General features: G+C 59.6%; 1 protein-coding gene across 2 annotated transcripts in view; it reads right to left on the minus strand.

The window, feature by feature from the left end:
• Window positions 1-4,658: 4,658 nt before the first annotated feature.
• Window positions 4,659-16,685, minus strand: part of MYOM2 (myomesin 2) — an 80,179-nt gene continuing 68,152 nt past the window's right edge. For both annotated transcript variants that reach the window (XM_070047243.2, XM_070047244.2), the window contains 9 exons: window positions 16,282-16,395; window positions 16,039-16,126; window positions 15,529-15,567; window positions 11,454-11,559; window positions 8,752-8,915; window positions 8,378-8,414; window positions 6,899-6,921; window positions 6,338-6,393; window positions 4,659-5,332 (listed from right to left, as the gene is read on the minus strand). In XM_070047243.2, coding sequence (XP_069903344.2) covers window positions 5,015-5,332; window positions 6,338-6,393; window positions 6,899-6,921; window positions 8,378-8,414; window positions 8,752-8,915; window positions 11,454-11,559; window positions 15,529-15,567; window positions 16,039-16,126; window positions 16,282-16,395 — 945 coding nt within the window. In that variant the 3' untranslated portion in view covers window positions 4,659-5,014. The remainder of the gene's footprint in view (window positions 5,333-6,337; window positions 6,394-6,898; window positions 6,922-8,377; window positions 8,415-8,751; window positions 8,916-11,453; window positions 11,560-15,528; window positions 15,568-16,038; window positions 16,127-16,281; window positions 16,396-16,685) is intronic.

Here is a 16,685-nt window from a genome sequence, read left to right on the forward strand (position 1 = left end):
ACCCACACTGGCCCTGTGCTGACAAAGGTGGCCCGGGAAACCCACACTGGCCCTGTGCTGACAAAGGTGGCCCAGGAATGTTAGGTGTGGCCCACCAGGGCGATGGCACGAGGGGCACGTGGCCACTCTGTTCATTGACCCCAGTGTCTCCGTGTGTCTGATACTATTCACAGAAAAGAGATGTTGTAATGCCCAGCCAAGGAGAACAGGGAAGAGCACGCTTGCCAGGGCCACAGGGGAGGCCCATGTGGGTGACAGGACTGCTGTACACAGGGACGGCCTGCTGTACACGGGGACGATGCTGTACATGGGGGATGTGGGGAGCAACTCGGACTAGACTAAGTTACTGGAATTAAGACTTATTCTCTGCATCTGCTCTCCCACAATATGGCGCTGGGAGAGGAGGAAACAGCTTCTACACAGCTGCCTCCAGTTCAACCAATAAACTGTAGGACCTGCTCCTGATTGGAGGAGAGCAGCGTACTCGGCGTGTGGGTAGCAGAGTTGGGATTGGTGGAAGAGGACTATAAAGGAGGAGAGAGACAACATGCACCAGGGAACATCTATCTGAAGGAACACCTGTGCAGCCCCCGAGAGAGCCGGCCGGCAGTGTGCCCCTCCCCCGCGGAAGTGGGGAAAGTGGCAGGGGGAACCGCCCTTCCACGGAGGTGGAAGGGTTGGTAGCCAACCCGGGAAGAACCAGCAGCAAACCCGGGGAGGGCCGAGCAGATGAAAGAACAATGCAGGGTCCTGTGTCGTTCCTCCACGAAGAGGGGGAGCGACATAATGGTGCCGTGACTCGGATAGGAAAACCCAGGAGGGAAGAAGCGGGAAGAAGTGGGAAAATACTGGAGAGAGAGACTAGCAAAGAGCCTAGGGAAAAGCCGGACGGAAAAGGTGCCGGAAGAAGCTATCGAAAGCCTAGGCATAGACTTGGATACGGACTGTGGGAAAGAAGTTAGGATTGAAAGGGAAAGCAAGAAGAAACTTAGACTCGGATGTGGACTATGGCGGGGAAGCTAGGAGATTGAAAGTGAAAGTGAAAGCTAGAAGAAACTTGGATACGGACTGTGGGGAGAAGCCAGGAGAAATGAGAGGGGAATATTGTTGGAAGAAAAGTTAGGAAACATACCGGGTAGAGAAAAATATGTTAGGGAGGATGTAGCCGCGGGGGCAGGCTGAAGCGGAGACGTAAGCCATCTTGGGATTCTTCAAGTCAGCCCGGGGAGCAAAAGGCGAAAATCTGGAACCAGAGGCAGAGACATGGGCCGCCAGGTTGGAATCTGTCAGATTAGCCCGGGGAGCAAAAGACGGGAAGCCAAACCGAAAGGCGCAGACGTGAGCTAGGTTGAATTCGCCAGGTTAGCCCGGGGAACTTGGACTGAATGCCGGTGACGGAAACGTGAGCTAGGCTGTGTGATTCGCGGAAGCCGCCGCGTGCAGAGAGAGCACAGGGCGTGAATAGATAGGGAACGCGGGGCTGGCGTGAAGGCCGTGGTGCGGGTGCGAAGGGCGTGGAGACCACGGAGCGCGCGAAGCCGAGCCACGCAGAGCCGGGAGCCCACCGCAGGGCGGGCGCCGGGAAGCTGCGCAGATGAGAGAAGCGCGGGCTGAAGAGGCTCAGAGCCGGGAAGCAGCGCAGAGCCAGGAAGCAGCCTCGGGGCGGGCGCCGGGATGCCACAGGGATAAGAGAAACAGAAGTTTTAGAAGTAAAATGAGAGAAATAGGAATGCTGGAAGATAGAAGTAAAATGGGAGAAATAGGAATGCCCAGAGATAGAGAAATAGAGAAAAATAAGGCCTCCCCACAACATGGCAATGAGAGAGCTTGGATTCGGTCTGCCTTATTAGTAAGACGATAAGCACCTGTGGGCAGCTGCAGGTCACCGAAGACAGGCACGTTATCAACACCAATAAGTCTCCCCACAAGAAAACAGTGAGAGGGCTTGGATTCGGTTTGCCTGATTGATAGGGCTTGTAAGCACCTGCAGGCAGTTCTAGCGGAGCAGAGCATGCGCTGCAGGGCACCGAACACAGGCACGCATCAGCGCCTAAAAACCTCCTCACAACATGGCGAAGAGAGGACCCAGACTCAGTTTGCCTGATTGGTAGGGCTTGTGAGCACCTGTGGGCAACTCTAGTAAGCAGAGCAGAGTGTGTGCCGCGGGACACCAAAGACAGGCGCGTATCAACGCCAAAAAATAAAAAGAAAGGGGGATCTGTGGGGAGCAACCCAGACTAGACTAAGTTACTGGAATTAGGACTTATTCTATGCATCTGCTCTCCCACAATATGGCGCTGGGAGAGAAGTAAACAGCTTCTACACAGGTGCCTCCAGTTCAACCAATAAACTGTAGGACCTGCTCCTGATTGGAGGAGAGCAGCGTACTCGTCGTGTGGGTAGCAGAGTTGGGGTTGGTGGAAGAGGACTATGAAGGAGGAGAGAGACAACATGCACCGGGGACATCTAAGAGGAACATCTATCTGAAGGAACACCTGAGCAGCCCCCGAGAGAGCCGGCCGGCGGTGTGCCGCTCCCCCGCGGAAGTGGGGAAAGTGGCAGGGGGAACCGCCCTTCCACGGAGGTGGAAGGGATGGTAGCCAACCCGGGAAGAACCAGCAGCAAACCCGGGAAGGGCCGAGCAGACAAAAGAACAGCGCAGGGTCCTGTGTTGCTCCTCCACGAAGAGGGGGAGCGACAGGGGACAATGCTGTACACGGGGACGATGCTGTACACGGAGATGATGCTGTACACGGGGACAATGCTGTACACGGGGACAACGCTGTACACGGGGATGATGCTGTACACGGGGATGATGCTGTACACGGGGACGATGCTGCACACGGGGACAATGCTGTACACAGGGGACAATGCTGTACACGGAGATGATGCTGTACATGGGGACGATGCTGTACACAGGACGATGCTGCACACGGGGACAATGCTGTACACGGAGATGATGCTGCACACGGGGATGATGCTGTACACGGGGACTATGGGTCTGCTGCACACGGGGACGATGCTGTACACGGGGACTATGGGTCTGCTGTACACGGGGATGATGCTGTACACGGGGACGATGCTGTACACAGGGATGATGCTGCACACGGGACGATGCTGCACACGGGGACGATGCTGCACACGGGGACGATGCTGCACACGGGGATGATGCTGCACACGGGGACGATGCTGTACACGGGGACGATGCTGTACACGGGGGCGATGCTGCACACGGGGACGATGCTGTACACGGAGATGATGCTGTACACGGGGACGATGCTGTACACGGGGATGATGCTGTACACGGGGACGATGCTGTACACGGGGACGATGGTGTACACGGAGATGATGCTGTACACGGGGACTATGGGTCTGCTGCACACGGGGACGATGCTGTACACGGGGACTATGGGTCTGCTGTACACGGGGATGATGCTGTACACGGGGACGATGCTGTACACGGAGATGATGCTGCACACGGGGACGATGCTGTACACGGGGACGATGCTGTACACGGGGACGATGCTGTACACGGGGACTATGGGTCTGCTGTACACGGGGACGATGCTGTACACGGGGACGATGGTGTACACGGGGACAACACTGTACACGGGGACGATGCTGTACACGGGGACGATGCTGTACACGGGGACGATGCTGTACACGGGGACGATGGTGTACACGGAGATGATGCTGTACATGGGGACGATGCTGTATGCAGGGGAGGATGGGTCCGCTCTACAGGGCTGTGCACGGGGGATGCAGGCCACTCTGTGTCGTCCAGGCCCGATGCCAGGAGTGAGCCCCACGTAACCTTGGACACGGTGTGCCAGGTCGGTTCCCATGATAGCAGCGCCCCTCTTTGGGGGGAGGGCTGTGCATGTGTAGGGGAGGGTCCTGCTGGCAGTACTTGTGACTTAGTTTCACTCTGGAACTAAAAGTGCCCTAAAAAGAACGAACATCCTGGATGGCTCTAAGATTCTCAGCCACTTAAATCCTTCCCACTGGGCACAGCTGTGTGCCCTAGAAAATGAGTGAATTCTGCTTCGCCACACACGGCGCCTTCCCTGGGGACTCCTGCTGACCCAGCTGAGGTCCCCGTGCAACACAAGAGGGGGAGCCGGAACAATGCCCATGAGACTCACACCACGGCTCTGCGAGCCCGCCCTCCCGGCGTCCCGGCCCTCGGGGACGTGGCTAAACCTCAGCATCTGAATCAGCACCTTAGAGAAACGGAAAACAGCACACGCTTGGGCTCGGGCTGACTGCAGACACAGAACGTTCTCCACTGGGCCACAACGCACCTGTGAGACGTAAGAGCCAAACGCATGTCGATGCCGGAGCCACATCAGCCTCTTTGTGACGAGGGGGTGGGTGGCACACGTCCTACCCTCCCAGGAGACCCCCTCCTAGGCAAGGCATCACTTTTCCCCCACAGCTACGGCTGCGATGGCTTCGAGTGAGCCGCGCCCACGCCCTTCCCGTACAAGGCTGCCACGTGCGCCACGTGACCCCCGGTGACCTTCCCCGGCCTCACCCAAATGCACTGTGGCAGGGCCGTGATGCTGCGGGTCCCTGGGGCAGGTGCGGGGAGCCCACCCAGCTCGGGCACAGCAGGCGCTGTCCCTGCGCAGAGCGACGCACACAGGAGGCAGACGTAGTGAGGGCTGGGGACACCACAGCCCGGCGCCTTGTGATGCTTTATTAGCCTACAGCAGGAGACACACGTGTGACCGGCTAGTGCCTGCTCCGAGGGCCACTGTGGGCCTTAGCAGCTGCCCGGGGTGGACGGCGGCTTGGCACACTCAGCCACGCACTGCACGGCCCGGAGTCGCCCCCACGCGGCCATGAGCCGGGCGCTGAGCTCAGGCCCCGCATTCCGCCAGGAACCATGAGTACAGAGCCTGGGGCAAACAGACGGGCGTAAAACGAAAATCAAACGCAAAACCTAGAAGCATGGCGGTGGCCCGTGGCCTGCTGTCACGCGGCACCAGGACCAGGGCCTCTCCACGCCCTACGGGGCCGTGGCGGAGGCGGACGCGGGGATGAGCTTGGGCTTGGCCTGCTGGGGCGGCGCCACCTCGGGGATGGCCTCGCCGTGCTTGTACACGCTGACGGTGACGTCGATCTTCTCCCCGCCGTACTTGTTCTTGACATTGATGCTGTACTTGCCCGAGTCCTCGGAGGTCACGCCCTTGATGGTCAGGCTCACGTACTTGGCCTGCTCCACCTTCACGGAGAAGTGCTCGCTGAGCTCGATGTCCTGGTCGTTCTTGAACCACACCACCTCGGGGTCGGGGTTCCCAAACACCGTGCAGGTCAGGTTCAGGGTCTGGAGGAGGAACAGCGTGTGAGCTCTGCCGTGGCCCGCGGCGCCCTCGTGAAGGCGGCCAGGGGCATGGGGCCGGGCACACCCGAGCCACAGGCGCCCACGGGAGAGCTCAGAAGGAAACCCAGCGCCGAGCTGTCTGTCTTACTCCGGTTTCAAAGGCATCGGAAGCCGGTTAAGCTCTACAAGTCGCAATACACACACTCAGCCTCTCCCTAAAATTCCTTTACATTCAGATTTAGGGGGTCACCCGGCCAGTTCCTCGGGCGACACGGTGTCACAGCTAGCAGGACGCAGTCAGCACACTCTGGACGTCTGGCTGAAACCAGCTTTCGGCCGTGACAAAGCAGAACCAGTGCGGGCTTCTGGGTGGCGGTTCGCTGTGACACTGGCCCTCTGCGGGGGCTCACTGGGCCTTCCGCAGCCGCCGAGGGAAAGCTCCATACATTTCCGTGTCTCGGCCTCGCAACATTCGCCCAAGCATCTATGTCCCCGTGAGGCTGAGCTACCGTCCCGGGTGCGGCGAAGGAACCAGAACCGGCACCTCCACGACAGGCGCAAACCCAAGCTGCACACGGAGGCTCCCGCTGGCCTGAACCCGTCTTACACTTTACAAACGTGACAGATGACACTGCCAGCAGGCGGCCACAGCGTCACGCAGGGCGGGCGGCCTCCTTCTCCCTGGTCCTTCCTCCCTTTGGCCCCAGAGCCAGGCGGGAGCCTGGGCCCAGCAGAATCCCTGCCACAGGCCCTGTGGAGGCGCCCGAGTCGACGTGTGGCCCGGGGTGCAGAGGCGCAGTGTGTTGATGCCAGTGAGCGAGCGGGCGGGGAGCTGGGCCATGCCCCGTGCCACAGGGAGTGCACAGCAGGAGGTGAGCTCAGCTGTTCTGCAGAGGGGCAGCGGACGTGGGACGGGCCCCCCTCCCGCAGGCCCTCTGCTCGGCCCTAGGACAAGCGAGTGTGCCGTGTCCAGCCCCACCCCGGTGCTGCCCCACTGCCAGCTCTCACCTTGCCTTCCATGATGGTCACCACGTCGGGCAAACCGCCAATCACCTTGCCGCGATCTGCAACAGAGCAAAGCCACTGAGCCGAGGAAGCAGTGACAGGGACGTCCCCGCGGGGCACCCAGGAGAGGGCCCAAGGGAAGGGGGCCCCTGCGGTGGTGGGAGAGGCCAGGGGCCCAGGGCATGAAGCAGCCTAGAGCGACTGGGGGATGCGAGCTGGGCTCTCGGGGTCAGGGTCTGCCAGGGACAGAGGCGGGACATGGCGTGCTCCCTGGCTTGGGGAAAGCAGAGGCCCTGGGTGGCACAGGCGGAAGCTCAAGGGCCGGTGCAGGGCAGGAGGGGGCGGGGCCGGGTGAGGAGGGGCCAGAGCTGGGGAGCAGCAGAGGCGTGGGAGGGCCGTGAGCTCAGATGGCTCCCGCTCGACACGCAGGCTGTGGGCCCTGCCCCACCCACGGAAAGCAGCCAGCGTGATAGTGGGTGCTGTAGCAGGCTGTGGGCCCTGCCACCCCCACCCCCACCCCCCCCCGCGGAACGCGGCCAGCGAGACGGTGGGCGCTGTACTCACTCTTCTCCGCGAACGCCGCAGCCCTGAGGGAGAAGGGGCAGAGAGCAGAGGTGAGAAGAGCGTGGGGCCAACGCCACTGACACAGGCCCCGCAGCCAGGGACGCTGGCCGGGCAGGGCGCAGTTCCCGCCACGGGAGAGGCGCTGCCCCTGCCTCCCCAGGGCCCCGCCCCGGCACCCACAGGCCACACCCACACCAGGGCACACGGACTTTCCCATCCACCTGTCAGTCTCGGCTTCGTCTTCCTTCTCTGCACCCTCCCCACAGCCACGGCCGGGAGACCGGCAAGGCCCCTCCCTGCTCCCGGGGCAGGCACGCGAACGCGGGCACATGCTGCAGAATTCTAGGTCATTCTTCCGAACAGCCCCTGAGTGGTGTGCTACTGTGACACTGTAATTAGTCGCTCCTAATTTGCCGCGACCACGCATTAGTCATCTAACCGTCTAAAGCGATGCAAGGCTATTACAACTCAGGAAGTTAACCCTTAAACACACTTCCGGTCTGGACCTGCCCTGCGACCAACTGAGGTACTTAAGTGGCTCTTTGTATCCCAGGACCAACTCCAGCACTCAGTTCACCCGGGGATCCACAGGCCTTCCTACACCTGAACAAACAAGCCCCACGGCCCCTGGGCCCCCTAGTGACTCAGTAACAGTGGGCAGAGCCACAGAGCGGCAACTGAAAGTGAAAATCTACAGAAGAACCCAAAGTGCAGGTCTACACGTGACAGCCTGGGTACACGTCTACACAGTCACACCTCATGTGCAGGTCTACATGGTGACATCCTGGGGTAATGTCTACACAGTCACACCCCATGTGCAGGTCTGCACGGTGACAGCCTGGGTACACGTCTACACAGTCACACCCCATGTGCAGGTCTACACGGTGACAACCTGGGTATACGTCTACACAGTCACACCCAATGTGCAGGTCCACACGGTGACAGCCTGGGGTACATGTCTACACAGTCACACCTCATGTGCAGGTCTACATGGTGACATCCTGGGTACACATCTACACAGTCACACCTCATGTGCAGGTCTACACTGTGACAACCTGGGGTACATGTCTACACAGCCACACCTCATGTGTAGGTCTACACGGTGACAACCTAGGGTGCACATCTACACAGCCACACCTCATGTGCAGGTCTACACTGTGACATCTCATGTACGGTCTACACAGTAACACCCCACGTGCAGTGTACACAGTAACAGATGAGCGTGCAGGTCTACATGGTAACAGATGAGCGTGCAGTCTACACCATGACACCCCACGTGCAGTCTACACGGTAACAGATGAGCGTGCAGGTCTACACCGTGACACCCCACGTGCAGTCTACACGGTAACAGATGAGTGTGCAGGTCTACACGGTAACACCTCATGTACAGGTCTACACCGCAACACCCCACGTGCAGTCTACACGGTAACAGATGGGCGTGCAGGTCTACACCATGACAGCCGAGCACGCGGCCCTTACTTGAGCCGCTGGAACTCTGCGAAGGCTTCGTCGAACGCTGCAAGGAAAGGTTCACCCGTGGTCAGCAGGTTCCTCCTAGCCAGCTTTCTGTGCCCACTCAGACGTCCCCCCGTGCATCTGCTCGTGACCATGGCGGTTGCCCGCTGGACGAGTCTTCACCCGTGGTCAGCAGGTTCCTCCTAGCCAGCTTTCTGTACCCACTCAGACGTCCCCCCGTGCGTCTGCTCGTGACCATGGCAGCTGCCCACTGGAGGGGTCTTCACAAACCCCTTTCTCCGCAGGAGTATCGGAAGATCCGCCTGCCTTGGATCTCCTCCTGCAGCACCGAGCGGATCAGCCGGCCGAAGCCCCGGATGCCGAGCGGCCGCTCTTACCTTGTCCCGACAAGTCGAGCGAGCGCTGGTGGTTGTCTTTGCCATCGAAAATCTCAAAAGTGTACTTCCCTTTGTCCTTCTCCGTGGGCTCGCAGATCTGCAGCCAGGCCATGTCCTCACTGCCCCCAATGCGCATGTGCTCACTGGACGAGATCTTGGCGTCTCTAGAAAAGGAGAGGGACACGGGTCTCTGTGTCACATGCACGGCACCTGCAGGGCTGACTCGCCGATGCCAGCGTCCCTAAGTGACACCCTTCTTGTTGAATATGCACTCGACACAACGTGACCTCGACACTCGCAGAGAACCGAGAGCAAACACTGGGACACATTCAGTACACCACGCTCACAGCAGCACGGGTCCCGATGGCCAGGAGGGGACAGCAGCCAGGGGTCAGGGGCAGGTAATAAACCAGGCATGGCACAGCCTGTCCATTCCATGGCACAGCCTTCAGCCTCAAGGACAGAAGTTCTGACACGGCAACAGGATGAACCCGAAGATGTTACACAGAGCGAAACAGGCCGGCCACAGAGGACCCAGACTGGGTGATGCTGTTTCACAGTCATCAGGCCGGGGTCACTGGGGGAGGGGTGGGGGTGGGGGAGTGGAGAGGGAGGTGCCGAGGGCTGTACAACAGCATGGCTGTATGATCCCACGGAAACCTGACACCCAAAAGGCTAAAATCCCAAATTTTGCATTCTGAGCTAGCTTGCTATATAATGTCTATTTTGCAAAAGCATAAATGATGCCACGTTCATCAGTCAGGAATGTGCAGTAACACGCCGCTCCGTCTCCAGCTATCTCGGAGCCCAGTCCATGGTCTGGGACGCGTCTCTCTGTCTGTGGTCAGTCCCCTCCCTGCATGTTGGGAAGAGCAGTGGTTAGGACTGGACCTCCCAGAGTCCAAAGCCCTGTTCCCTCGCCCGCTGGCCATAGGGTTTGGGACACGATGCTTGCGTCCCCCTCACATCTACAAGACATGACGACTACCTACCCCGAGGGCATCTGTGAGATTAGATGTTCCTCACGGAGCATCAGCTCGCCGGCCCTAACACAACACAAACTGACACGCACGTGTGCCTGTGCAGGTGCAGGTGTGTGTGTGTGTGTGTGTGTGTGTGTGTGTGATCTCTGTGCCCCAGCTCCAGCACAGAGCAGGCCTGTGACAAGCCAGGCAAAGCTAAAGAAGGGTGGCCCTTGCCGGGGCTGGCCGTGTCCATGACAACGTGGCACAGGCACACAGCCACACAGCCTGAGTGGGACCGGGGCTGCACAGAGATGTTGCAATCCATTCTGCTTCCCACTGATCCCACGAGAAAATACATCTACTCGCCGTCTTAAGAAAGCAATCCTCATAAGCAGTTATTTCACAAGACTCACCAGCGTCAGACTTCGAAGCTCTTATTTCCGGAATTCTCTCTACACAGAAATACGCTTCCTTCCGCACACTTGCCTAACAAACCGGACCTGCAGCAACTCTGTCTGATGGAGGACACAGGCTACTGAAGACACAGCCGTGGAAGGCTCCAGTCTGTCTTATTACCTTACGTGTCATAACACGTGACACAAAAACAATCGGTGCGTTGAAATTTAAATGGGGAAAAAGCCCCAAAATGATAAGCAGCTCAACTCACTCACTAACAGACTCGCTTCAACAAAACAGCGCTTTTTAAAGCAAATGTCACAACCACCAGGATTGTCTTTGGAAATACTGACTAGATAAATCTACCCACGGTGTGGCAGAGGGGGCCTGGGCTGTAGCTCATGGGGGAGCAGGGGTTGGGGAGTTGTCGACACCATTGGAACTTGGGGCACAGGTTGGGACAGGCCTGAGGTGCTGCCCTCCTGGGGCTGGAGCTGTGGACAGCGGGTTAAGCCACCACCTGCAATGCCAGCACCCCACAGATTTGAGCACTGGTTTGAGTCCCAGCCGCTCCACTTCCCATGCAGCTTCTTACTAACGTGGCTGAGAGGCGGCAGCTGATGGCTCAAGTCCGAGGGTGTCTGTCAGCCTGTGGGAGACCCGGATGGAACCCAGCCCTGGCTGTTGCACCATTTGGAGAGTGAATCAGCAGGTGGGAGATCTCTCTATCTCTCCCTCCTCCTCTCTGCCACTCTAGCTTTCAAATAAATAAATAAATCTCTTTAAACCAAAACGGTGTCCTCCCGATGTGGGCGCGAGCAGAGATGAACTGAAAGCCACTGTCCCCGCCCCATCGGAGGCCCGTCCCCCACGATCCCGTCCTGGGAGCGACGGGACCCGGCTTTCAGCTGTCAGGTACACGTCTGTGGCAGGGACGTGAAACAGTGGCCCTCCACGGGTCGTGACTCCCACCTGGGAATGCACGAGACACGACAAACTCGCCATACAGACCTGACCTTGCCTGCCTTACGTCAGGCTTGTCTCCGCTCCTTTCCCCGATAATCCGGCGTGGTGGAAGCTGCCTGATGGGAACTAGGAGCGGGATTCTGACGAGTGGTCCCCCTGCTCCCTGCTCCCCTCCAGGGAGGCTGCGGGCCACCCCTGGCGCACGCGAGCCCCGCAACCATCTCCAAGGCCTCCGGCCACTCCATTCTCCTGGTCCTGTCTCCTGGGGGTCCTCCCAGTGCCGCGCTGCCTGGCCCCAAGCCCACGGTGCACACAGCTGCTCAAGCTTACAGACCTGGGCCCTGCCACGGCTCCTGGCCGCGGCCCCGCACTTACTTGTGGTACCAGTTCACTCTCATCTCCTCGGTGAAGTACTTCATGAAACACTGCAGCCTGATCCCTTCCGGGGTGCAGAGGATCTTCAGGGGAGAAGCCGACATCCCTGCAGGACACAGAGAGGCCTCAGGCGCGGGGGGACAGTCGGGGCCGCACTCATCACCCACACGTCCACACCACGGACAGCCCAGACAGCCCTACACGCTCAGCTCCTGGGCCCACAGCGGTCAGTCACGGTGCTGGGGGGCCCTCAGTGAGCCCTGGAGAGGAGGCTGTGGGTGGGTGATCTGCAGCCAACACCTGTGGCCTCTGCTTCCTCCTCCACAAAGCCTCCTCCCGTGGGCAGGCCCTGAGCTGCTGTTCACGGCATTGGAGGCCTCTCAGACGCAGCCACCCATGCCATGCGGCTCGGGCCGCTGCACAGGAAGTGCGGGGATCCTGGAGAACACGGCCAAGACCCACCCCCACGCCCTGGTGTCTAGGATCCCACCTCCCACCCAACAAGCTCCACGTACCCATGAGTAATTCCCACTTCTCCTCCACAGCGTCTGCCACCTGCCTACCCTGCATGTGCCAGCAACCCTGCCAGGCCCTTCCTGAAGGGGCAGCCACGCCTCGGCCCTTCCGTGCCTGGCTCCTCCTGCTCTCACCAGAGGTACAGCTCCCTCCTCTGCCGAGGCTGAGCCAGTGTCCCCCGTGGGGACGTCCTCTTTAGGGAATGTCACGCGGGAGGACCCAGCTGTGTCTACGAGGAAAGTCACACACATACCCCCACCCCCACCCCCATAGCATCTGCAGCCCCACACACCCCAAGCCACGAAGGTTCTGGGGCCTCAGCGGTGGAGCCTGTGGTTCTAAAACAAGGGGAAGCAGGGAGCAGATGGCAGTAGCCAGGCAAGAAAGTACAGGATGGGAGGCAGCTTCCAGGAGAGCAGGGGCAGGTGCATGGCACGCCCCTCTCCCCTCCCCCCTACCAGAGCCCTTGCTCTCCCTGTGCAGGGGAGAGGACCAGGAGAGACTGACGAGGCAGGGCAGGTGCAGCCATGGGGGACACGGCACACCCCTCTCCCCCAACCCCGGAGCCCTTGCTCTCCCTGTGCAGGGGAGAGGACCAGGAGGGACTGACGAGGCAGGGCAGGTGCAGCCACGGGGGACACGGCACACCCCTCTCCCCCAACCCCGGAGCCCTTGCTCTCCCTGTGCAGGGGAGAGGACCAGGAGGGACCGACGAGGCAGGGCAGGCAGACCTCAGCTGAGGACTGAGATTTGCCAGCATGAGGAACGCAACTGAAGGGCCTGCAGGAAGCAGAAAGTGAGTTTTCAGGGCCCCTGACCCTCTCCTCCCTGGTTCGTGGCTCTCATTGCAAGGCCAGGGGGAGGGGCTTCGACCGGCCCCCACAGGACCCACTGCAGGCAGCAGAATGGCCTCAGCCACGGAGACAGAAATGGTGTGGTCACAGAAGGCCAGGCTTGGGAAGTGCTCGCCTTTCAGAGTGCACTGGGGTCGGTGCAGGGTCACAGGCCTGGCCAGTGTCCAGAGGGGGAGGGAGACATGGCCGGGGTGACCCAAGGCCCCTCTGCTGGCAGGACAGGCCCGCCAGGCACCCCGATGTGGATCCCACCTGTCTAGGCCTGTGTGTGAACGCCGTCAGATCCTTCCCTGAGGAGAGAAGCAGCCCAGCCCCAGCTGAGGCTCCTAACGCCACACAGCCATGGCTGGGACCATGGGGAACACACTGCAGGCTTCCAGACTTCAACAACAGCCAGCGGACTCCACGGGCACCAGCGGAGAAGCCGGTGACAGTGGCCACCCCGACCCCACCAACCCAAGGACAGCTGTGAACCAGACAGCGGCCACTACTGTGGGAAAGAGACTCAATGGGGACATGGGCAGGTGCACAAGTGTGTCAGAGTGTGTGTGTGGAAATGTGTGAGTGCATGAGTGTGATTGTGAGAGTGCATGTGTGTCATTGTGAGCTGAGTGATGACTGTGTGTGTAAGCTCATGAGTGTGTGTCAGTGAGCTTGTGAGTGACGAATGTGTGTATGAGTGTGAGCTCATGAGTGTGTCAGTGAGCTCATGAGTGATGAGTGTATGTGTATGTCAGTGTGCATGAGTATGAGTGTGTGTGTCAGTGAGCTCATGTGTGTGAGTGCATGAGTGTGAGCATATCAGTGTGTGAATGCCCGAGTGTGTGAGCTCATGGGTGTGCATGTCAGTGAGCTCATGTGTGAGAGTGAGTATATGAGTGTGAGCGTGTCAGTGTGTGGGCTCGTGTGAGTGTATGTGTGAGCATGTCAGAGTGTGTGAGCTCATGGGTGTGCATGTCAGTGAGCTCGTGTGAGAGTGTGAGTGTATGAGTGTGAGCGTGTCAGTGTGTGAATGCCTGAGTGTGTCAGAGTCTGAGGATGTGAGGCGATGCCCGTGTGCACATGTGGCCACCCCAGATTTCCTCCCGGAGAAGAGTGAGGTAAGTCACTGGCACGGGGGCTCTCAGCAGGGCAGGGCAAGCTGTGGGCAGCTGACACGGTGACTAGGACACAGCGACAACACCGTCTTCCACCCAGCCTGCTCTCTTCCTGTACACATTCACTCTGTCTAGACCTCATGAGCAACTGTTTGTCAACACGTGGCCCTGTGTGTAGCGTGTGTGGCCCCTCCCAAGTGGTGCATGTGTCCCTAGGAGATGTGGCCCCACAGTGACCATGAGCATCACAGCCTACGTGTGTCCCTAGGAGAGGCAGCCACAGTGACCGTAAACATCACAGCCTACGTGTGTCCCCAGGAGATGTGGCCCCACAGTGACCGTGAGCATCACAGCATACGTGTGTCCCCAGGAGATGCAGCCACAGTGACCGTGAACATCACAGCCTACGTGTGTCCCCAGGAGATGCGGCCACAGTGACCGTGAACATCACAGCCTACGTGTGTCCCCAGGAGATGCGGCCACAGTGACCGTGAACATCACAGCCCTAACTGCGGTCATTCCACTGGACCGTGCAGAGGCCGAAAGACGTGCAGAGCTGCGTGGACAAAGCAGTGAAAACGTGACACAAGGCGCTTCTCATGAGGATGCCAGGCGTGCATGGCAGCAGGCAAGCGCCTGGCCGGGGCCCTGACCGGGGCCTGCTGAAGCCACCCAGCCCTGCTGGGCCCACAAACCAGGTACCCTCCAGAGCCCACAGGAAGACTAGCACACAACCATAGCGCAAAGCACTATACAAAAACCAGCTGCTACCGTCCAGTTAACACCAGTATCTGCGTTCCCACAGTTCCCACAGACAGGAAAATGCAAAGGGAGAGATAATTCACAAGGCTGGAAGACGGTTTCCTGCACAAAGCCAGGGGTGTAAGAACTCACTGTTGCTATCCTCATCTGAAACCAACAGGCTAACGGCATCAGGTGCCAAGCAGTCGCCAGGACTAACCAAAGGCAGACTGGAACCGGATTTCTCAGAGGGAAACACAGACCCCGGAGGGTTAGGCTCCCACCGGCAGCACTGACATCCCATATGAGCGCCAGTGTTAGTCCCGGCTGCACCACTTCCAATCCAGCTCCTGCTAATGCTCCCGGGAAAGCAGCAGAGGATGGTCCAAATGCCTGGGCCCGCCCACCCTCTCCTACCCCCCTCACCTCCTCCCACCCCCTCCCACCTCCTCCCACCCCCTCCCACCCACATGGGCAACCCAGATGGAGCTGCAGGCTCCTGGCTTCAGCCTGGCCCAGCCCCAGCTGTTGCAGCCATTTGGGGAGTGAGCCAGTGGATGGAAGGCCTCTCTCTGTGTCTCTTTTTCTTGCTCTCTATAACTCTGCCTTTCAAATACATAAGTAAATCGTAAAAAAAAAAAAAAAAAAAAAAAAAGGACTAAGGAGCAGCTGCCACCTTGAAATCCCATCAGGGAAGCAGCAGAAAACCAGGCCATCTCGGGACCGGCCACAGCCCACACTGCCCACCTTGACCCTGGCCCCACTGGCGCTGGCCCATTCACTTCCTCCCTTCAGCGGCTAGCGCCCATCTCAGGAAACAGCAATCTTGGCACCAAAGTGACCTGAGACACGGGAGCCCTCACTTACCACAGACTCTGCTCATGGCCAAGATCATGTCCTCGTACACTGGAGAGGAAGAGAGAGACATTAGTGCGTGCAACTCGACAGACAGCAGCACCCTGGACGGCTGAGTAAACTGACGGTCGCTGGACGAGCGGAACATTGAAAAGGCAACGCTGACCCACAGAAGGCTTCTGTGCACGGTAAACCCCTCCAAGCCACTCTTTCTAATCAAGAACAAGAACACTCTGCTCGGCATAAATCCAACCAAATGCTTAACCGAACCACTCCAATGGCGTCCGCCACAGCAGCAACACTGGCTACGGGGTGAGCCGCGGCTTCCGGCCGTGGGCGGCAGTGACATTGCACACAAACCCCGGAACAGCTCTGCATGCGCCCAGAGCTCCCACAGAGGCTCCCTCGCAGGTGAGCAGCGAGGAGGCGTGTGCACCATGGCGGGGACATGGGCCACGGGGCTTCCCGGGCCCGCCCTGTGGACGAAGTGTACGTCTCTCGTGGCGGGCGGCGGCCCCTCACCTTTGCCCGCTATTTCCAGGATGCTCGCGTCCTGACCTCTCTCGTCCTTCAAGGTCGCCTTGTACTCGCCGTGGTCCTTCTTGGACAGCTGCGGACAAAGCACAGCCCTGTTAACACGAAGCCGGTGCACGGCCTCCACGCGGGGAGTGCTGACATGGCCTGGGCAGAGGAGGCCGGGTGCAAAGGGGAGGGCGCGGAGACACGGAGGCCTGTGCAGAAGTGCCGTCTGTGCACGCGCGATACCTTCGGGATGAGCAGCTCGCACACGCCCTTCTCCAGGTCGGGCGGCGTCTCCGTCTCGTACAGAACGTCGTCCTTGAGCCACTTGAACACCGTCTCCTTCTTGGTGTTCGCAACCTGCAAGACAGGAGCTAGCCTGGGTGCGGGAAACGCAGGAGCGAAGCCGTATGCACTAGGCTGGGTGCGGGAAACGCAGGAGCGAAGCCGCACGCACGGGCTCTGACACGGCGAGCCTCTCCCGGATGCCTGCGGCTGAGGAGCCGGGCCTCACCCTGGCACCTGAAAGACAAACGAGTCTCCTGCAGCCATGACCTTGGGCGTGTGAAAGGTCACTCACGGAGGCTGCACCTGGGGATGTGCAAATAACGCAGAAGGCGCTCAGAGGTCTGGGAAGCTGCCGAACGCTG

Source organism: Oryctolagus cuniculus, chromosome 8 (genome assembly GCF_051225735.1).
Source record: "Oryctolagus cuniculus isolate XC-2025 breed Fujian yellow rabbit chromosome 8, ASM5122573v1, whole genome shotgun sequence".
NCBI lineage: Eukaryota > Metazoa > Chordata > Mammalia > Lagomorpha > Leporidae > Oryctolagus > Oryctolagus cuniculus.